The 22,282-nt window shown below is 39.0% G+C and overlaps 3 protein-coding genes across 5 annotated transcripts; 2 read left to right on the plus strand and 1 right to left on the minus strand.

Moving 5' to 3' along the window:
• Positions 1-3,431: 3,431 nt before the first annotated feature.
• On the minus strand, positions 3,432-5,016 carry LOC125315973 (putative disease resistance protein RGA4). The gene is made up of 3 exons (XM_048282601.1): positions 4,375-5,016; positions 3,571-4,248; positions 3,432-3,488 (listed from the first exon to the last, which is right to left on the minus strand). Exons 1-3 carry the CDS (start codon positions 5,014-5,016, stop codon positions 3,432-3,434), a joined length of 1,377 nt encoding a protein of 458 aa, XP_048138558.1.
• A 7,466-nt stretch (positions 5,017-12,482) lies between these two features.
• LOC115737766 (F-box protein At3g58530) lies at positions 12,483-16,839 on the plus strand. 2 transcript variants are annotated; one of them, XM_048283237.1, is made up of 12 exons: positions 12,488-12,777; positions 12,866-12,925; positions 13,114-13,197; positions 13,834-13,964; positions 14,051-14,126; positions 14,690-14,760; positions 14,853-14,939; positions 15,021-15,093; positions 15,172-15,239; positions 15,306-15,374; positions 16,248-16,353; positions 16,448-16,839. In XM_048283237.1, exons 1-12 carry the CDS (start codon positions 12,610-12,612, stop codon positions 16,511-16,513), a joined length of 1,059 nt encoding a protein of 352 aa, XP_048139194.1. In that variant the 5' UTR covers positions 12,488-12,609; the 3' UTR covers positions 16,514-16,839. The 2 variants fall into 2 exon arrangements, with proteins under 2 accessions (XP_048139195.1, XP_048139194.1); XM_048283238.1 differs by lacking the exons at positions 16,248-16,353; positions 16,448-16,839 and adding an exon at positions 15,741-16,241 and having other exon boundaries at positions 12,483-12,777.
• A 2,282-nt stretch (positions 16,840-19,121) lies between these two features.
• LOC115737764 (protein WHAT'S THIS FACTOR 9, mitochondrial) lies at positions 19,122-21,903 on the plus strand. 2 transcript variants are annotated; one of them, XR_004015059.2, is made up of 3 exons: positions 19,122-19,728; positions 19,951-21,027; positions 21,373-21,903. XR_004015059.2 is itself a non-coding variant. In XM_030670094.2 (2 exons), the coding sequence occupies exons 1-2, from the start codon at positions 19,454-19,456 to the stop codon at positions 20,942-20,944; spliced, it is 1,269 nt and encodes a 422-aa protein (XP_030525954.1). In that variant the 5' UTR covers positions 19,122-19,453; the 3' UTR covers positions 20,945-21,167. The 2 variants fall into 2 exon arrangements, 1 of the variants encoding a protein (XP_030525954.1); XM_030670094.2 differs by lacking the exon at positions 21,373-21,903 and having other exon boundaries at positions 19,951-21,167.
• The last annotated feature ends 379 nt before the right edge of the window (positions 21,904-22,282 follow it).

The following is a 22,282-nucleotide window of genomic DNA, read 5'->3' on the forward strand; positions in this document are numbered from 1 at the left end:
AAGAGAGCTTCACAAACGGAGACTAAAACTCCCTAAGGCTTTTAGCACACAAGAAAAACTTTATTGTTCATGCAATTAGCCTGCGTGCACTTATATTCATTAGATCTCGTCCTAGAATCAAAAGGAAAAGTAAAAATAATTTTCTTATGTAGAACTGCAGTAAAACAAAATAAAACCGAAAAAAAAAAAAGGTTTTTAGTTATTTCTAGGAAACTCCTCAAATAGAATAGTCAAACATATATATAAAACATTGAATAACTAACAATAATTTGCCAAAAATAAGAGTCGATGGTGCAGCGTGATTTTATTCATTGTTCGTGAACTTCAGACAAATATTATTTTAGGAAAATGTACATAAAGATAATGTCACGATTGGTCTCAAACAATACGAGTAAGGCATTTTCTCTGTAGAGAAATGCGCAATACAAATACAAGCACGTAATAAAGCACAACACACTTTGAAGGAAAGAAATCGAAAAGTGCAATATCAACGGCGATTGTTTTCATCCCTGAAAATGAAAGAGATTGACGATGGATTAGCCGAGCGCACATTCAAATATCCGCGGAGATCCACATGGCTTGACAAACAGATCATGGGAGTTCAGCTGCACTCAAACGGCAAAAGAAGGAGATGAGCATAGAATATTTACAACATAGTATTATGGCATTAATTGTGGTGTCATGCAAATTTGTCATTCCTAGATGTTCTATTCACCAAGATATGATTAATTCATTAGCAAAACTAATTCTTATAAATGTAAGATTTCTTTCAAAAGAAATTGATGTTGAAGTTTTTGTGTTGGATAAAAATGTGTGGAAATTCTGGATCTTATAGGTGTTTCTCAATTACTCTCGATATAATAATATCATGACTTGCAAAGGACATGTATCCTAAAAGGACATGTATCCTAAAATAACATGTAGGCTTTTTTTTTTTTTGTCAAAAAAATAACATGTATGTTGTGTTTGCGGGGCTTACATGTCTTGTCTGATGGATGACATTACTTTGGAACGATGGGCTAATGGTACTCGAGTAATGAATCTTGATTTACTATTGACTGGTTGCAAAAAAAAAAAAAAAAGCAGAGTCCATATAAAGCCTCTAATTTAAGTCTTATGACTCACATATTTTGGTTTTTGGATAAACAAAAATACCAACAAATTTCACAAGAAATGAATTTTGGCACGTGATTTGCGTATAATTTCTCATTATCTTTTTAAATAATCAAATAATAGCTTAAGTTTTATTTGAAAAGCTCAAAAGTTCTTTTTACTTTTGGTTAATTCAAAACAAACATGCCCCAAAATTTTTTCAGTTGAGGACCAATTACTATACTAAATCGCTAGCTGGCAATTCCCCGTGCTGGTCAAGCCATATTTCACGACAAATTAATGTGCTATAATATTACCAAACTAGTGAGAAAAGGACATCCGATTTTGTGTGTGTGTGTATATATATATATATATATATATATATATATATATATATATATATATATATATATATATATTCTTAAACACTTAAAATTTCCTCTTTTTTCCATTAGATATTATATGTTAAATGAATAACATGAGACGGTCAATGGATACATAGAAAAAGTTCCAAACAACGTCCTGCATTTTAGGGATTTTGATTGTACAGTTGTTGTTGCAATATTATTACAAAAAAAAAAAAACAAATAAAAGCAGTATAGCTACTCTCAAATTAACATGAGGGAAACTGTTCTTGAATTAAAGTATAGACTCAAAATAACCTTTTTTTCTCCGTGCTTGCATCCAATATGAAACGTTGATATTGTGAAGACCGCCCATTTTACAATCTTGATCGAACATAAGTACGTAGTCAAGTTGCACTTAGGAAGGAAACCTTTATTTTTGCTTGAACATTCAAACTTGTTTCTTCTTTCTCTTTTACTAATAAGAATCTGAAATGAAAAGAGTTGTAAAGTTTCTCACTAAGTTTCCAATTGTTTCACAGTTGCTTTTTTATGTGGCTCGTGAACTTAACTAGTCCTTTTAGGACACTTGCAACGGATTCATTTGATATATTAGATTCAAAATTTTCAAGTTAAGCTAGAGCAGCTATCTTATACAATGACCATAATCAATAGAAAAAGTAGATATATTCAGACAGAGGGTCATGTGTCAATTCCCAAGTAAAACGATAACACGAAGAAGATTCTATAGCAGAGAATCAAATTTTACATTCAAAGCGCTACATGAATATTGGAAATTGCGATTTGTCAAAAGTTGTCCAAACATAAAATTAAATTCGTCAATATTATGAATGTGCATAATCCATTATTCTCTTATTCTTATTTTCATCAAGTGAGGAAGTTGGGAAAAAAAGAGGGGAAGGTGGGAATCTCAATATGTACGACTATATCCCATCTAAGAACGAAGAAGAAATGAAAGGAGAGGGAGGTTGGCGCGTACCTAATCATCCGTCCATTGTACCCTTATCGCATCAAGTTTGATTCGAGGAACATGGGCGATTATGTTCCAATCCTCGCCAATAAGAGGCTCACATCTTTTGCTCAGCTCACCACAGTGTTCGATGCGTAATTCTTTCGGGGCAATGAGGGATCGGATTCCTTGCGGCATGAATGATAAGTTGGGACATCCGATCAAGTAAATTAATCTGAGATGTGTATGATTTAGCAGCCATTCGAGAACAGTTGTCAAACCAGAGCACTCATAGATAAAAAAGGACTCCAAAGTGTAGTTTGATCCTTCAAGACATCGGAAGATCTCCATCACTTGTTCGGACTTCCCAATTGCCGGAGCTCGAAGATTCAACGGAAAGTTGGACTTACCCTCTGAGGTCAACGCGAGCTTGCAACTAGAAATAGTCAAGGACTCTAGGGCAGTTAATTTCCCAAAAGGCAGAGATATTGGTCCCCCACAATTGATAATCTCCAACCGACGAAGGCGAGTCAGTCGGCAAGTACCTTCAAACAATACTTGGAGATTTTCACATGCCTCGAGTCCCAAAAAATGCAAGTTTTCCAGATATTGTATTCCGGTTTCTTGCAAACTCTTCCGCTTTGTTGTTATATATAAAAATCTAAGACCGACAAGCTTGTTCATATTTTTCGGTAACTCGTCTAGCTCCAAGCAACCACAGATGTTTAACTTTAGCAAACTCTGCAACTCACAAATGGTATCTGGAAGCTTTTTCAACCATTTGTTCTCGGAGAGATCTAATGATCTCAATTGCTTCAAGTTGCATATGGAATTGGGCAGCTCCTTAAAGCAACCAAATGACAAATGGAGATATCGTAAGTGTTTACAATTGGAGATGAATGCTTTAACAAATTTTCTAGTAATAACTCCATCATCAACATCGTATGGAAGAAAAATTGCACGTAGCCGCTTTGAGGTTTTCTTTCCCAGAAAAGATGGGACTCCATCGTAGTTTGAGATTCCCTCTAATGAACCGTTAGGGAGCGAAATGCATCGAACTTTTTCTGAAATCTCTGGAGTATCTAAGTCAACAGTCAAACAATAATTTTGTCCCACATTCGTTGCAAGAGAATGGACCAAATCGTGCAATTTAAAAAATAGTACTGTTCCTTGCTCCTCAACATTTTGGATCAAAGATCTCCTCCGCAACTCTTTGACATACTCAACACCAATGTCTTCCGGTGCTAGTTTTTCGCTTTTTGAACTAATGAGTCCTAAAGCCATCCATAGCCCAATCAAATGCCAGGCCTGGAATTGAACTCCTCTGGGGAAAAGTGACAAGATAGGAAAACATTGCTTTAAGTGAGATGGTAAATGAACATAGCTAAGCTTAAGAACCGGCAAAATATCCTCTTTCGCTTCTGCTAACTCCCATGTTTCACTATCCCTTATACGAATCCAATCCCCAACACCATCCTTTGAATTCAGTAGGCTCCCCAGAGTTTCCACAAGGAGAGGAACTCCTTGACATTTTGCGACAATGTCTTTTCCAATCTCAAGGAGATCGGAACGTGGTTGCGTTTCTTTTTCGTCAAAGGCACATTTTTTCAACAAGGCCATGGAGTCTTCATGAGAAAGACCTTTTAGATTGTGGGCTGGATGGGTACCCATTATGGAAGCAACTTCTGAACTACGTGTTGTCACAATTATCTTGCTTTCACTAGCTCCTTCACGAAGCAAATCTCTCAATTTTTTCCATTTCCTGTGGTCATTGCTCCATACATCATCCAAGACAAGTAGATATTTCTTGTCTTTGATTATGTCTAGCAAATGAGTTTGCAACTGCCGAATATCAACGTCACTCATACTTTGACCAGTTGCATGTTTAATGATCTCTTCAATGATTTTCTTGAGATCAAAGTCCTCAGGCACACACACCCATATTCACAATTCAAATTGCTCTTTCACCCTGTCGTCATCGTAAACTATTTTTGCTAGGGTCGTCTTGCCCAAACCTCCTATTCCGACAATGGGAATCACCGAGATGTTTTTGTCATCTACCGAAGGCAACAACATCTCAATTATCATTTCTTTATCACTATCTCTTCCGACGATATTCGACTTCCTTACAAACGGGTCAGTGATCTCTCGTAGTGGCATATGCGCCTCACTATTGTCAGCACTCCGCAAAAGATTGAATTGATCTTTATCGGCAGAAATTCTGGATAATCTCTCCCGAATCGCCTTGATTTTATGACTGATTTTCACACGAAATATGAGTGGATTAGAGAGGGAAAGGAAGCGATATACCTTCTCTTTGATACCCCTATAGCGACTTATCACCTTCTTTCGTAAGGCTTCGCACTCGAGTTCATCGAGCACATCCTCCGCATCGTACAATACATCTTGAAGCCGATCCAGCCACACTTGCAGGCTGTGCTTCTTCGTCTGCTGCTCCTCCGCATCTGACAACACCGCCTTGATGGCAGTCAACGTCTCTCTAAGCTCGCTGAACTGGTCCTCGACACCATAAATCGCAACTGCTTCTTGGATGGCGAGGGATCTTAGCTTCCCAAGCACCTCCTGTGTGATGCCAAAGGGGTCTCCCATGTTTTTCCGAGGAGGGAGAATGGACTAAAGAGGTGGGTAAGGGGACAGAGGGAGAGAAAGAGGAAGGGAAAGAGGAAGGGAAAGAGAGGGAGAAAGAGAGAAAGGGTTTGACCAACAACAAAAGAAAAAGGAGACAGAAAGGGAGGATGAAGAAAACAAAAGTAGAAAAAGGAGAAAAGAAAGGAGGGAGAGCGGTCGGATGAGTCGGAAAGAAAAGGAAAGGAGGATAGAGAAAGACACAGGCGGGACCACGAAAATAAAAGAGGGAGAGTGGAGAGTCAGCTTCGAGGAACTGAGGCAGAAGACGAGAGCCGGTTTCCCGTGAAAATTAATTAAAACAACTTCATTAAAATTAGTATGAAGATCCAACAGGGTGTCTTCAAGCGTCGCTCCGAGTTACCTAAAAGTATCATCCATATCGCTTGGGATAATTAGTTGACAACAAATTCTTTCGTAATTACTTATAATCTATGCTTAAAAATTTTCGTCGATGATTAAAATACTTTTTTTTATCAATTCAATTTTGTAAGCAATATAAACGAATCGCTTTTAATTAGGAAAATATTTTCTAGCGCGTCGATTTTGCACAAAATAAATGCACCCTCAAGGTACATATTTTTTGTACCCATTTTGTATGGTTCTCTCAGCATTTTAATTGTAGAGATGATCCTGAATAATAGGGTCATGAAACTCTTCCACAGGAATATCTCAAATGTCGGAGTAATTATTCATTTATCGGACATGTGATACATTGCCATGAAGATGGTGCGAAAAATTAGGCCTCGGCTTGATTGCACTTAAAGTTACGAAATGCTGTGTGATTTGCTTCCCGACCTTTGGACTAGTCGATCGCGAAAGAAATATATATATATGAATGAGAGGTACCAAAAGAGTTTTAAGGAAAGGGAAGAAGCACATTTTCCATCAATATTCGTTGCGTAATCATAACTACAACGGCAGTTCACCTAGGAGCTTCTAGGTAATTGTAGTATTAGAGAAAAATGTAGGAAACTCTAGAAAATGGATGAAGAATTTAGCGCTAACAAATATTATCAACTTCTTTTTTTGTTTTTGGTCTTTTTGTTGGGGTTTTCAAGGGCGATTGATTGATGAAACTACTACAATGCGCATTAACAGCCATTAAAAACAAAGGCACAAAGTAAAATTGTGCATGCCGCCTCTCCAAAGAGAGATTTTGGTGGAACTGACAGTCATTGGCCATACATTAGAAACCGGAATTTATGAGTGAATTGACACAACGTCCACGGGAGCTCTCCTCTTCCATGGACGACCAGCTCGCAGGCCAGCAGGAAGCAAGCAACTCGTTAAGTCTCGAATGGCAGAAGAAATATCATACGAAATTACTGTCATCATTTTCTTTCATTGTTATATCAGCCAAGCGTGGAAAATTGTATCCATACCCTTTCTTCTAATCTGCCAAGTGTCCCCACTGGGCTCGAGGAATTTCCTTCCCCAAAGAGATGTCCAACACGGCGTCCAATCGAAGCCACATGAACGGAGGAAACAGCCAAAACAAAAGGATGTGGGTATATGTCCATGGACTCAACCGGGGCTCGCAGGATTTGAAAAGTCTTCCCTCCATTCAGTAGAGGGCGAGATTGAAGGGATTTATCGAAGCCGAATCGGACGATCACACAGAGAATCGAGAAAAATTGAAAGACGCACGAGATTACCCGGGTTCACCCCAAGATTAGGGCTACGTCCTGCAAAGAGATTTTCACTATCTTTTTCGGTTTACAGCCAATTCGCATATTACAATGATAAAACCTAGCAAAATATATATGCCCAAAAAACGGGCTAAAAAACCTAAATCTCTTAATTCCACCGAGCGGAACCCCCGTCGGGAGGCGCCGCCCCTGAACCCCCGCCCACCGACCGGGCAGCGGGACACCGTGTCGGGGGCGCCGCCCCGAACCCCCGCATCCCGCGCGTAGGGGTCATATGTCGTTGGGTAACACTTCGATTTCCCTAAGCTCACGTGGGCGTACCCGGTGTGAGAAACAAGGGTCCCCGAAGTATTCGCCAACTCCAACAGAGATCTCTCCGGGATTATTTTAATTCGATCGTGAAGTTGGAATTATTGCTTTCAAAGACGGCTCCACGGACCAATGTGGATCGTCCATGGAGGAAGTGGATGGGTTGTGATGACGATTAACCTATTCCCCCTCGCGGCGTAGTCATGGACATTTACTGTCGTCCCCTGAAATTATGACGGAATCACACATCCCCGGAAGGGAGAGGGAGGCCAATAAGAAACGACATGCATCAGCAACGACTTTGGGGTTCGGATCGTGTGTTCCTCGGCGTTCCGTGCTCTTCAGATCGGATCGATGGATTTAGTCCTGTTCTGGAGGTCATCGATCCGGTTCCCGGTCCTCAAGGTGGAATCGGGGTCCGGACGGTCCGGTTCCCCGTTCTAGGAGGGAATCGGGCCGATGGATCGTCCATCCAAATCGACTAATTTTTATTTTTTAACTTTTAAATACACAATCGAGGCGGGCGGGCCAGGTGGTTGGGTGATGGATGCCTGCTTTTCTTGCCTGCCGAATTGACAGCTTCTTCATTCAGACTTCCCATAGCCTCCTTTGCTTGAATTTCTAGTGTTAGTCACTATCATGTGGGTTTTCTCGCATTAGTAATTGTACTGCTAGATAGACAGCTCGTCCCCTGACATGTTGCAGTATGAGAAAGTTGCAGACTCGTCAAATTCCAGCTCTGAACCTCTCCTAGCAGTCTCTCTTTGAGCATCAACTTTCGACGACGTTGGACACGAGCGTGGTAATTCTGAGCATAGTTCTCTCGAGTGGAGCTCCTCGGAAAATAACACATCCAAGAAATAATTCCGAGTTTCATCTGTCAAACTCCAAACCGAGATTCTTGAATTACAGTTTCGCCTTCCAAACAATTGGTATGCTTTACTTTTTATTTTCGTTTTACCGATTTCATTGGATCACCCGGACCATACTCCCCCTAGTTCAAACGGATGCATTTGGGAGACTAAAACTGATAAAAGGCTTTTGGCAGATAACAAAAATCTTACATTGCTCATGCAAATAGCCTTTTCAGCATTCAAATTCATAAGTTCCGGTCTTGGGAGCAAAAGGGTGAAAAACACGTGTAGAAGTGAAGTATAACTAGCTAAATACGGAAAACATAGTGTCGTTCTTTAAGTAGAATGTTTCGAGTCGAGTAGTAGAGGCAAATGATTATAAAAAGATCGAGTAACTGGCACCTTATTTACCAAAAATAAGATTCGATGTGTGTCGTGATCTCGTATACAGTCCATGGATGATAGAAGTTAAGTTTCACCCTAGAAAATCTTAAACTCGGATACTGTTACAGTTGGTCTCTTACAATCCAAGTAAGGCATTTTCTCCATAGGGAAATTGGCAATGCAAATTAACACATGCAAGTAACAGAGAACAATTCTCAATCAAGGAAAAAGAAGGGAAAAAAGTGGAATATCAACAGCCGTTATTCTCATCCCTGAAAATGAAAGAGATTGACGAAGAAATTAGCTAAGTTCACGACCAAATCTTTGCAGAGATTCATAGAGAGTGGCAGAAAAAGTCATAGCGGTTCATGTGCTCAAAAGGAAAAAAAAAACATGGAGATGTGCTTAAGAGTACCTATAACTGGGGGAAATTACCACAAAAAAGTCATAACATCCGGCAAATTTTGGCCAACGACCTCCAAGGAAAAGAAAAAAATAGTAAAAATTAAAAAGGAAAGTAGAAAAAAGAAAAATAAACAAAAAAATAAACAAAAATTAATAAAAAAATTCGACAAAAATTATTAAAATTCTACTAAAAATTATCCATATTAGCGCCGTCATGCCATGTAGGATGGTTGGCGTCCATGTCAACGATTTTCGGCCAAAATTCGTTGAATAAGCTCAATTAGCAAAATTTCAAAAAGTTTAAGACTCAATTGGCAGAAAATGCAATAAGTTTTGATTTTCTTGGACAAGTATCCCCACGTTAATTATCCCCCTTTTGTCATCAGCAAAGAAAAACAGTAGCAAGGACATGTACTCTCATTCAATCAAACTTCAGCGTCATGCAGCAAACAAAGTAAACAACATCAGACCCAGCTGCTCCCACAACCAACCCACCCACCAAAAAATAAAAATAAAATAAACATTTGCAAAGGTTTTTACTTCTCCTCCTTGAAATCATCGCAAAATAATGATACCTTTTGGCTGCGTACGCTGGACTAGATAAAATTTCGGATTAGATAACTTTTATCCTATCTGGTATTTGAAGTGACGCGAAATCCGGATATAGCCCGGATAAAAAAAATCCCACCTAAAGAATATGATAGACCTATATAGGATATGTAAAATTTGGAAAATTAATGAAAAAATCACGCCTCCTTTCCTTCTGCAGTCACTTAACACTCTTTCCTTCCTTTGGTCAAGCGCCACCATCATCTTTCTCTCCAGTTCTGATTACTCTCACTAAAATGGCCACCAAAGAACCAAAGGACGAGATACCATGAGGTGAGATCTACACCCAGCGGCCTGAGCAAACTCCAATGGCCACCGCTCCTCCGGGAAAGACGGAGACGGTGCCGAAGCTCACGGGCTTTGCTTCTTAAGAAACAGAAACAGAGTTTGTAAAATTTTCCTTCACGAGAGTTGAGTTTTTTTTTACCTCGGTCGGTGAACAGATAGGAGACAAATTTTCCTGGAGACGTGGGCGTCGTCGATCTTGGGGCGACGAAGGGGGAACGGCCAAGGTTTATGCTCTTTCGACCGTCCTGACCAGAAACCGGAGCGGAATGAGGGGAGGCTTGCTGCATTGAAAGCGGCGATGGAGAAGGAGAAGCGATGAAGAAGCCTATAATGAGAGAGATGAAATTGATTCTGTTTAAAATGAGAGATGAAGCACCCCCTTCTGCTGGTGACATCTTTAAGATGAATTCATCGTGAGCCCGATCCCCTTCTTTCCTCCATGAGCGAATTCAGAAAAACGAAAGAGAGAACGAACAGGTTGTCGAGGTGGAAGGGATGTCGCAAAAGGAGAGGATGCTCTCATCCGCGTCATTTTACCGAAGAGGGGTGTTCCATATGGAGAGGGATTATCAACGGATGAATAATTTTTACGAATTTTCATGATTTAGTTGCAATTTTAATTGCGCAAATCTAACACTCATTTCGACAATATTTTATATGAATCCATCCTATATCCGGACATCAACAAACATTGAATAGCATATTTCAAATCATATTCTATCCTTATCATATTCGACAAAAATGCCTGAACGATCAGACGCAGTCTTTGTGTTTATGATGAGAGTGATGAGAGCACCGTAAGGCAATCAGAGCGATGCTTGAATAAAATATAAAAGGCAGAGCTGTGAAAAGAGAATTCCCCGAAGTCATGCTGTATTCTCTCAAGCATTCTTCTAAATCTTTCTTTTTTCTTTCTTAAGGTCTGGTGATATTTGGAGGAGTAAAACTTACATGACTTCTTTATTAAATTGAGGCATAACACGATTAGTGGTTCGTGTCTTCTTTTTAAAAAAATCAAAACAAAATTATGTGTACTGTTTTTTATTTCAAAATGGTCAATGCATTACCAAATGTGTTCGCACATTTGCCCTTAGACCCTTTTAGACTTTAGTGATGCATAATTTTGGCGGGACTTTTCTAATAAGTTGAGGCATAAATCATTAGTGGTCCGTGTACATTTTCTTAGGGTGCCTTTGTTTGGAGAAAAATTCCACGAAAAAGAAAAGTCATTTTCCAGAAAAACGACTTATTTTCTTTTTGGAAAATTCCAAATAAGGCTCGAAGTCCTCTCATTTTCTCAAATAAGGACCTCAAGTGAACATTATTTCAAATAAGGGCCCGAAATGGAATAGTATGTTTCAAATAAGGGCCTAAAGTGGCCATACGGTTTCAAAAAAAGGCATGGACTAAAGGGCATTTTTGTCATTTCTCATTTTGATTTTTTGTTTATTTTTTCTCTCTCTTTTCCTTTTACTTTTTTTAAAAATTAGAAAAAAAAATAGCCACACACAAACAAGAGGGCTGCCCCTTTCGCCTGTGGCGATCGGCCTACCGTTAGTGCGGAGTCGATGGGGGCGACCTGCGGTTGGGGGAGTCGTCGGCCCTCACCGAGGCACCGACTACCTCACCGGCCTTATCCGCCGCCCCTCCCCCGACGGTAGAGCTACGGTTTTAAGAAATAAAAAAAAGAAAAGTCTAATAAAAAAGAAAAAAATCAAATAAGGGAAAAGAGAAAAATGTCCTTGAAATTAGGCCCTTTTTTGAGATTTTATGGCCATTTCGGATCATTATTTGAAATAAGATTCACTTCAAATTCTTGTTCGAGAAAATGAGAGACACTTGAGACCTTTATTTGAAACAAGGTTCATTTGGGACTCTTATTTGAGAAAATGAGAGGACTTGGAGCCCTTCTTTGAAATTTTCCCTTTTATTTTGCTCGGTGATATGCTACCGAATACTTTTTCCGATGTTTGGTTCTCATTTAGAAAATAATTAGGGAAAAATATAAAAATAGAAAAAGATATACTCTATTATATGAAATACAAAAATATAAAATATTAAAAAAATTAAACATTATAATTCGAGATGAGCAAAATTTCGAAAAGTGTTTTTACCCCCTTTAGATTTAGGAATTCACTTTCCTAATTTTATGCATGAATTTTCTATTAATCGAAAAGTGTTTTCCATTTATTAAGTTGTTTTCAGAGAACCGAATAAGTGAAAGCCTGAAAAATATTTTTCACTCAAACGAACGCACTCTTCAAGTTCAAAACTTCACATGTTCAAAATGGTCAGTGTTTGGACCCAAAAAAAAAAAAAAAGGTCAGTGTACTTATTTATAATGTTCATACATTCACCCTTATATCATTATGACAATGTATTTTGTTATTATCTTTATCGTTAGTTGAGGCTCAAATGGTGGGTACAACTTATTTTTGGTTAAAATAAGTCTAAAAATCTCACTGCCGCTCTAGACATCGCCACCAAAAGAGGCGACACTAGTGTTGCCACCACCTCTTTTCGACTTCTTTACAACATCGGTGACAAAAGAGGGTGGCACAACCATCTACGACCCCGATGAGAAGTGCATCATCCTCTGTTGAGGCTGCAAGTCGGGTTTCGGACGCCCAATCACGACAACTATTTCGACAGAGATGATTGTCGACGCATCACAATTGAATTTACCCTACCTTATAAAGATCAAGATTTTAGAGCTTATCTATTTAAAAGGAAATGAGACGAAAGCGTGAATTACAAAGAGAAAGTCTGATACTCGTTAATTGTTTTATTGACTTAATCCCTTTGATCACCAATTGAATTAATCCCTTTAAGTCGATGATCAATTTAGTTAACTTTTTTTTTTTTTGGTCCAAATGAATTTAGTTAACTTGTACAACCCTAATTATGAAAGTTCCATGACGATACGGATCGACACCGTAATGAAAATTGAATACCGTAGAGTCGAGCACATGATAAAAGAGGAACTGGTCGAGCCAAAGCTAAGCAGAAGAACTGAACCGAATCCCCAAAGCTAAAAGTGGCCCAAGAGATCGAGAATGGAAGCCGAAGCCGAAGCCGAAGCAGAGCTCGCATGGAGCAGAGAGACGATTCCCAGAGTCATGAAGATCGTCTGCGCCAGGCTCCCCCAGCGAGACCTCGTCTCTCTCCTGCTAGTCAGTCCCTGGCTTCACCGCTCTCTCGTCTCGTATCCCTCGCTTTGGCTGGTATCTTACCGAAGAACTCTCGACTTTTCTTGAAATCACGAGCTCAGCAGGTTCGATTGCGTGATTCCGATTCGCCCGGTGCGTTCAGGTTCTTGATTTGCGCGAGATGACCAATGCGGGGAATCGGCTCCTGGACGCTCTTTCGCTGGTTAGTTTGTGAAGGCATTTCAATTCGCCAGCGTGAATGGGGTGCTTGATTGTCCCATTTTGAGTAGATTGATGGGGTCATGCGTGAGCCAGTTGAAGTTTCATAATTTGACGAAGCTGATTTGATCGTCCAAATGGTTGCTTTAGGTCGACCCATTGTACTGAAGAAATTATCTGTGGATTTGGCAGGCGAGATATGGCCAGGTGAAGCGAATTAACCTGGAATTCGCTCAAGATATCGACGACAAACACTTGGAGACCCTCAAGAACAAGGTATGATTTTGCATTGTGATGTTTCTTGTCGAAATCAGATATTGGAAGTTAGAATCCATCCTTTTACGTTAGACGAAGACAGTTGTGCATCATTGCTTCATTTATATTTTGGAGACAGGTGTTGTCTTTTAAAGGACCTTTTGAAATCTCAAGGAAAAGTCTACTTGATCCATCAGTACCCATAAGCAATTCTATATTACTTTGTTCTGATACAAATCAGAAAGATATGCCCTCTTGTTTCAATACTCATGTTAGAGGATCATCACAGTAATATAGTATAGTCTTTACACTTTTTTTACCCATAACCCTGTCTTAGTTTGTTTGGTGTCCTCTTGAAGATATGCATAGTCTGTTGGTTACTTGAAAGTTTGCCTTTTTCATGATTAAGTCACCATTTATTCGTTGATGCGCAGGTATTATTTTCACTTAGTTAAAAAGCCATACTTCAATTTGACATTGGTATCCAATATAATTTGTCTTTTAGGCAATTATTCATCAGTTTTATCTTGATACCAATTATGCTTGACTTTACTTTTTTAGCAACACTAAGCTATCTTGATCATTTAACTCTGAGTAACTAGTTGTGATCACTTATCAAGCTCTTAGTAACTTGATCATTTGTCGAGTACTCAACAGTATTCTGAATCTCTCAAAAGCTTGGAGAGTTTAAATCTCAATGGTTGCCAAAAGATCTCTGATAAGGGAATTGCAGCTGTGACCAGTTGTTGTCCAAATCTCAAGGTCCTTTCTATTTATTGGAATGTTCGGTAAGTCTTCACTAATGTGCCTATCTTGTAAATTCCACCTTATCTTAATTCGTATGCCAATTAACTGCATATTTATGGAGCTGCAGAGTGACGGATATAGGCATAAAGCATCTGGTTGAGAACTGCAGACATTTAGTTGATTTAAACTTAAGTGGCTGTAAGGTATGTACTCGCTGAATATCACAGCCTTCCTCCAACTTTCTGCTGCATATGCTTGCATTGGTATAGTTGTTTACACGTATTAGCATGATGATGGAAGTTGGGCTTGCTCCTACATTGTCAATGAAGTATACCATGATTTGGAATACTGCCCCGAGCAAATTTGTGTATATGATGCATGGCTACCTAAAATTTCTCTTGACCATCTATGCTACTCAACTTTCTCACATGTTCTTTGGTCACTTAAGTTTTGGAGATCTGCTTTGTTTTGTGAAGACAGAGATAGTATAATTTGATAATCGATTGAGTTCTTTCCATGTGTAGGTAATGGGTCCAAAATCTGAGTTTGTGCTTGGTACTAGTCTAAGGTCTTAGGCTGGTATATGCAACTGCAATTCTACTAAGATTTTTGACCTGCGGATGAGCTTTATCAGAGACTTTCCATCTTTGTGTGCAGTTGTTTGCATCTATTGAGAAATGATACAAATTTTATAGATTTAGCGAGCCTATACATTTTGTGTGGAAGAAGTTCTATTTACATAGTTGTTTTCATTTGTCGATGGTAGAATATTACAGATGAGAGCTTGGAGTTAGTTGCTGACAGTTATAAAGAATTACAGTCACTAAACATTACTCGGTATGTTAATATCCAATAAGAAAAGCTTAACCCTTTTTTAAGGAATCAAATGAGGCTAGATATGCACCTTTAAGCTCGTATTCGGTTTTCAGGTGCGTCAAGCTGACAGATATTGGCTTGCAGCAAATACTGTTCAAGTGCTCTTCTCTCCAGAATCTGAACATTTATGCCCTTTCTAGGTAAATGTGCTTTCTGTTCTCTTATTTATATTTGAAGCCAATTGGGGATCTCTTTTTACTTTCTGGATTGCTTTTTTCCAGTCTCACAGATAATACATACAAAAATATCTCCTCTCTTTCCTATCTGAAGTACTTGGATCTTTGTGGAGCCCAGGTAAATTCCACTTATTGACAGATGCTAATTATCTTGCATTACCTTAACTTTATGCCTCAAAGTGAAATGATTCTACAGAACCTATCAGATGATGCACTTTCCTGTATAGCCAAATGCAGAAATCTCGCGGCCCTGAATTTGACGTGGTAAGTTTGTTAGTAAAATGCCTTCGGTATTTTGTGGAGTCAACATGAAATGGTTACTTTTCACAGGTGTGTACGTATTACCGACAAGGGGGTCATGGCAGTTGCTAAAGGCTGCCTCTCTCTCGAGTTCCTTAGGTAATTCTTGATGATATGGTTCTTCCTACTAGAATGAAAAATCTTGGCTGAAATCTTATTGATTTGACTCGGAGATGGTCAGTAAGTATATTGCAAACCAAGCTCCCATTGTCCTCATTCTAACTGGTTAACAAGAGTATTTCTCATATTATGGTTATTGAAACTTGATGGTTCTTCTTCAAACCTCCTTTTTACATATATTAAATTGACTGATATGTAACTTCGTAAGCTGCCAGCATATGTGCATAGATTTTTATCCAATTGACCTGTAATCAAATTAATAATTTGCCTCATACTGACTTTTTTCCGATAGAGTTGTTGGTTAGCCCCAAAGATGACTTTAGTAGGAAATGTTTGAAATTGCAGTGTCTTTTGGCTTTGGGTATGACTTCAGATTTTGGTCTTTTCTATTATATTGAAGCGAGGGTATGGAAGTTCTATTTGAATTTGTTATTTGGTGGCTTTTATTCTGCAAAAATGATTGAAGTGTAAATTGAAGTGTCTTCGTGTCCTACATTTTACATTTCTAAAATGTAAAATCAGTTCTTTGTCATATATGTTTTCCACTCAAGCAAGCACATGTCAGAAGTTGGAGGAAAGGAGTTTCTGTTTCTGGCTTTTGTAGGTGCGCTTTTATTGTCTTTTGATGCCAAACTAGTCGGTTTAAAAGTCAAGTAAAAAGTAGAAGACGGACAAAAAGCCTCCCAAACACCCATTGTGCTTGCTGATCTCCTGGACCATCTTGCATTTTGATTGTTCGCCTCCATGAATATACATCTTCCACAAAATGTATGGCACAAAAGCTATGATGAACCTCATCGTATATCAAGTCCTCTCTTCAATGTTCAGTTAGTGATAATTGCGCAAATGCAGCTTGTTTGGGATAGTTGGGGTGACAGATAAATGCCTTGAAGCCCTTTCAACGACCTGCTCAAGCACACTCACTACACTTGACGTGAATGGCTGTGTCGGCATTAAGGTAAGATATTCTTTGCTGGTGCAAGGAGACGAGGTTTGCTGCTTTTCCAGGGGATTCGTGTTGTAATTTATGATGTGTATCACTTCCTCCGCAGAGACGAAGCCGTGAAGACTTGCTCAAATTGTTTCCACACCTCAAATGTTTTAAGGTTCACAGCTGACAGTTTGAAGGACACCATCTACCAATCTCATCCGTAAACAAAGACATGTTTATAGGACAGCGAAGAGATCCGGATGTCAAGCTTGCATTATATTCAAAATCGAAGATGGAATCATCCTTTCATTGATGATAAATATAAACATTCAATACAATCGTATCGACACGGTAGAAACTAGAAGGTTTTTTTTACTTCTATGGCAGGCCAGTTTAAGGGCCACAAAAGCATATTCATACCTTGGTGTTGAAGCAGGGATGGTTAATGTTGGCTTAGACGATACGTGATTGTCAAAATTAACATGCGGCAAGCGACTTGAAATTAAATAAAAATCTGTTAGCTGAAGGTAGGCTGCAAAAATCCTATAAATTTATGATACCAGCAGCTTCAGTAAGTGCTTGCAAAAATTCAAATGGCCTGTTAAAGACCCACTCGTCTACTTCTGCCCCCCTTTTGCGTTTCTTTGCAAAGCCCTGTCCTTCCGTTCTACTATTCTCAATCACTTACACTAATCAACTTTCTTCTCTTTAATTGTAAAAAATTTAGACAATCACGTAATGTAAAGCCAAAATTATCCGATCCCTAATTCACCATTAATTAAGAAATTTCGCACTAATCAAGTTTCTTATCTTTTTAATTATAAAAAATTTTGGCAATCACGTAATGTAAAGCCAAAATCATGCGTTCCCCAGTTCACCACGAATATAGAAATATATTCTCGTAGCCTTTATATCCCCTTGACCATGAAAAAGTCAAAAATTTTACTACCATCTTTTATGCGTCGATAAAAACGTATCGAATGTTTTTATAAATCATCCACGAAATTATGCTTATGACATCGTTAAACTTGGCAACTACCCAAAGTTGTTCAATTTTAAATTTAATGCAAACTTGACATCTGGTTCCCTTCATTGTCCTAAAAATATCATTTTGTTCGTGAGATGGGATTGCTAGAGAATGTCATTTACAATTACAAAGAAATGTGCATCTTTGCAATATTTCTTAGCTATTGTTAGCTTTGTGTCCCCTAGGCACATATGTATTGTAAGTTTCAAATGTCATGTCTATCCTAAATTCAAATTTTATTTGTTTATGCACAATTATATTATCTTTTGGAGCCGAGCCCCCACAATATAGCAATAAATCCAATCTTTTTAAAGAAAAAAGCTAAAGTGAAAACGAAGGTAATTATAAGGAAAAAAAATATGTATATCCCAAGAAAAAGTCGAGTTAGCTTCGACCATGAAATAGTAGAATGGACGGACAGTTTTGCAAAGAAACATAAAAGGTGGGAGAAAGTCAGGCGAGCTGGTTTTGGCATTTTTAATGTTTGCAACCATTATAAAAGCTACAGGAATCATAAATTTGTCGAAAAATCTCAAATAAGGACATGAAGTGAATATTATTTCAAATAAAAATCTTAAATATCATCATCGTTTCAAAAAAGGCATAACGAAATTATTTTCGTCATTTAGTTTTTTCTTCATTTTCCTTTTCATGTTTTACATTTATTGTTTTTTCCTTGTTGTAGCCGGCGAGGGCCGCCTTGCCTAAGCCCTCGTTGGCTACAGCGAGCCTGGACTAGGTGACCCTCGCCCAAATCCGGCGAGGGCTCGCCTTGCCGCCTAGAGGCGAGGTCGGCCCTCAACTATTAGGGGCAACCTCGCCTAGCCCTCGCTAGTGGCTAGCTATTGCTTGAGAACGGCCCCCGATGAAAAGAAACGATAAAAAAAGATAAAAAGAAAAAAATTCAAAAAATGTAAATGATGAAAATACCTTTGATTAGATTTATTTTGAAATAATGAAGGCTTTTTAAGCCTTTATTTGAGAAAATGAGGATATTTTAGGTCATTATTTGATAGTGAAATTTAACTGAAACTAGTATAGGGTAAATTTGTCAATGACGTATTAGTTTGGGATTTTTGATGGTCAAAAACATCATTTTTGATAAATTTATCATAAAATTTTTCATGGTATTAACCCTGACGTAATAGATTACAGGCAAATAAAACACATGTTCTGACCAAAATAATAAATGGTTCTGACCAAAATAATAAATGGTTAATACTACGAAAAACTCCAAATTGGTACATTTGTAACAAATTTACCTTAAATTATTTTTTTTATCACGAAAAATCCTAAACCGATACATCTATGACAAATTTACTCCAAACTGGTGCACTTGTGACAAGTTTATCATTTGTCGATTTTTGTTAAATCTAATCATCAAATTGTTAAGTCGATGACACGTGTCGGTTGATAGATGTACCGGTTTGAGATTTTTACTTGTAACAAATGTATCAATTTCAGATTTATTGTGATATTAATCCAATTTAACGGATGATAAATTTGTCACGGGTGTACCAATTTGAGATTTTTCGTGGAAAAAAATTAATTTATGATAAATTTGTCACGGTTATACTAGTTTAGGTTTTTGGTTGTCAAAAAAATAGTTTGAGATAAATTTGTCGCAACTGTATCAGTTTAAGATTTTTCGTAGTAAAAAAATTTTGAGGTAAATTTATCATTAATGTATCAGTTAGAGTGTTTTCGTGATATTAATCCAATAATAAAAATACATGTGAGTGTTTTGAGACTTTCTAGTTAATACACCTTCTCGGGCCGGATTCAAGGAGCGGGTCGAGGCTAATATCCGCCGCATCGCGCCCGCTAAAAGTCCCGTTTCGTCGTACCTTTTCTTCATTTCGCCACCGCGAGTCCGCCCCGAACGCGGCGGGCCGCGCAACCTATTAAACCCTGAGATGTCCTTCCGTGGATAAAACCCTAATCGGAACAATCTCCGACAAGCGTTGGCGCGAACTTGGAGTTTCGATGATGTGCTTCCCCGGATTCTCTTCTCTCGGTCTCTATTCATGCGAATTCGAATTGATTTTCGTTCCTCAACTGAAGTGAACGCGATTGTCTGCATCGCGACATTTTCAGCAAATGAGCTTCGGGACCAAAGCTAGTCTCTTCCCTGCGCTACACCAGTCGCTTCTTCACCAGCATCACCAGTGCCGGCTCATAACCAAGGTCCGTCTCAAATGGGTCAAGAATCGGAGCCTCGACCACGTCATCGACACCGAGACCGACCTCAAGGCCGCTTGCCTTCTCAAGGACGCCATCAACCGATCCTCCACCGGGTTCCTGACCGCGAAGTCGGTCGCCGATTGGCAGAAGGCACTCGGCCTCACCATCCCTGTTCTCAGATTTTTGCGCAGGTTACTCTACTCTCTGCCTTGTCCTTTTTATGTTTTATGATCATTTTAGCTCAATTTGAGGGAGTTGATAGAGCTCTTTACTCAAATCAGAGGTTTTCTCTCAAAAGGGGAAAAACGAAACGTGTGATTTTGCCGGATATCAAGTGTTGGTATGATATGGAGTTTCGGTTCGATAGGTGAGTTTGATGATGATGATTTTGTTTGAAATTTGCTTTCTTGTAGGTATCCTACGCTCTTTCAAGAATTCCCGCATGCCCGATACGCAAATTTGCCTTGTTTTAAGTTGACAGACACTGCTCTGCTGTTGGACTCACAGGAGAAAAAGATACACCAGAACTATGAACGTGATACTGTAGAGAGGCTCTCTAAAGTGCTCATGATGATGAAGACTAAGACTGTGCCATTGCAATCCTTGATTCCCTTGAAATGGGATCTGGGTTTGCCAGATAATTTCATGAAAACGTTGATTCCAAATTACCCCGATCATTTTCGATTCATTAAAGCTCCGAGTGGTGATGCGTACCTGAAACTCGTGAATTGGCCTGAGAGTTATGCGGTCTCAGCATTGGAGAAGAGATATGAGGGTAAAGACGTAGGCGATGAATATAGGCAGTTTAAGAGGGGACAAACAGCCCTGGCATTTCCCATGAATTTTCCAAGGGGATATGGTGCACAGACAAAGGTAAAAGCATGGATGGAGGAGTTCCAGAAATTGCCATATATTTCTCCATATGAAGATTCTAGGCATATTGACCCGAGCAGTGATCTCATGGAGAAGCGAGTTGTTGGGGTTTTGCATGAGATCTTGAGCTTGACCATCCATAAGAAGACTAAGAGGAACTACTTAAGGAGCTTGAGAGAAGAACTAAATCTTCCTCATAAGTTTACACGGATATTTACTCGGTATCCTGGGATATTCTACCTCTCTTTGAAGTGTAAGACGACTACTGTTGCTATTAGGGAAGGGTACCGGAGGGGTAAATTGGTGGATCCACATCCCCTTGTCCGCCTAAGGGAGAAGTTTTACCATGTGATGAGAACTGGGCTGATTTACCGGGGTAAAGGGCTAGATATGATACCCCAGGAAGACATTTTGCTTGATGATGTGGAGGATGAGACAGAGCAAGAGCAGTCAGAGGAGGAAGAACTTGGTATAAATGAAGGGTGCTCCGAGGAAACATCAGAAATGGATGGTGAAACTGATGGCCAAGAATGATTCCAGAGAAAAAAGCAAAGGATGAATGTGCAGAATATCTAGATGAAGCAAAACAACAAGAATTTTGAGCGTTAGCGGCTACGGTATGTATTCTTTCGAGGAACTTAAGAACTACTGATTTACTGTTTGTAGTTGGGTTTCGTATGAATTTGCTTGCAGCATGAGACTACGATCCACATATTTTTAACAGACTTGAGTGCACTTCCTGTATGCTTGGATACTGCGAAATCTACGTGTAATACAATATCTTACTCAGCAAAACGAAAAGTGGAACTGTTCAAAATGCAATGTGGCACTCATTTCTTAAATAGGCTACATGTCGCTCATCCAAGTCAAGACGAGTAACAGGATATTCGCGATGAATATTTCTTTTGCTCCAGTATTTAAGTTAAGAATGTCGACCCACCTAATAAAACAGTGTGAAACAGATGCACGAATTCGGTAGCCTTGGGAGGGACATGTTGGAAACAGAGAATGACAAACGTTTTATGGTTGGAGGAGGATCTCTTTCACAAGATATCATGTCATTTAGAAGGGGACTCATTTCCAAGTCAGGCTCTGGATTGTCTGCAATAACCACTTCAGACTGAGGATACGTTTGCCCGTGCATCTCGCAGACTTGCTTCTGAAGAGAGAAGTCTTTTAGATCATAGCAGGAACGCCTATAGGCAAGGAGGTGATCATCTGTTTTTACTGTTGTTTCAATTATTGGATCTGTGAGGTGCCATCCATGAGCTTTCTTCGTGAGCAACGCGAGTACTTCGACTTGTAAAGTGTAAGGCAAGGAGATGATACTAATGCTAATTATTGATTATACCAGTGACTTTATTGAGAATGCCGTATTGAACAAGTTTATCTCCTGGAGGCTAGAGACACTTGCAACAATCATAGGACTTCTTATATCTAACCTTAAACGGTTGTTTTGATAGATGCTTTAATTTCGATGTTTTCAAGCCAAAGAAACTCCCCTCGATATCGGATGACGTCATGAGAGCATCATCCTTGTTTCGTTTTTCTAATCTTAACTATTAGAACAACAGTCTTGATCGATGCAAGTTAGCGTTTTGTCCATCTTTTGATGTTGTCCTGTTCGATGGATTTCAACTGCAAGGACAAGCGACGAGCGCACCCGAGATTCTTCATTGGAGCATATTTTGGCCTGCATTCCAATTAGATGAAAACCTCTAAGCCGCCATTCTTGTGTGATCAGGACCCTTCATTCATGAACTCAGCTACCATGTTAATAATTAGCAAGAATGTATGCATAGAATTTTTCTGTTCTCATCCCTGTGAAGAAATCCATCTGTCCTCCAGATTAGATGAGCGAAAGGTTTTGTG

The sequence above is a fragment of the Rhodamnia argentea genome, chromosome 7, assembly GCF_020921035.1.
Source record: "Rhodamnia argentea isolate NSW1041297 chromosome 7, ASM2092103v1, whole genome shotgun sequence".
NCBI classification, from domain to species: domain Eukaryota; kingdom Viridiplantae; phylum Streptophyta; class Magnoliopsida; order Myrtales; family Myrtaceae; genus Rhodamnia; species Rhodamnia argentea.

Coding starts and splice junctions, on each gene's coding strand:
- LOC125315973 (XM_048282601.1), bottom strand. CDS start 5,016: ATGGGAGACCCCTTTGGCATCACACAGGAGGTGCTTGGGAAGCTAAGA. Junction 4,249..4,374: donor TAGTTTACGATGACGACAGG/GTGAAAGAGCAA, acceptor GATATTCGGCAG/TTGCAAACTCATTTGCTAGA. Junction 3,489..3,570: donor ATGTTGAGGAGCAAGGAACA/GTACTATTTTTT, acceptor CTGTTGACTTAG/ATACTCCAGAGATTTCAGAA.
- LOC115737766 (XM_048283237.1), top strand. CDS start 12,610: ATGGAAGCCGAAGCCGAAGCCGAAGCAGAGCTCGCATGGAGCAGAGAG. Junction 13,965..14,050: donor TCTATTTATTGGAATGTTCG/GTAAGTCTTCAC, acceptor ATGGAGCTGCAG/AGTGACGGATATAGGCATAA. Junction 14,940..15,020: donor AACATTTATGCCCTTTCTAG/GTAAATGTGCTT, acceptor GCTTTTTTCCAG/TCTCACAGATAATACATACA.
- LOC115737764 (XM_030670094.2), top strand. CDS start 19,454: ATGAGCTTCGGGACCAAAGCTAGTCTCTTCCCTGCGCTACACCAGTCG. Junction 19,729..19,950: donor GTTCTCAGATTTTTGCGCAG/GTTACTCTACTC, acceptor GCTTTCTTGTAG/GTATCCTACGCTCTTTCAAG.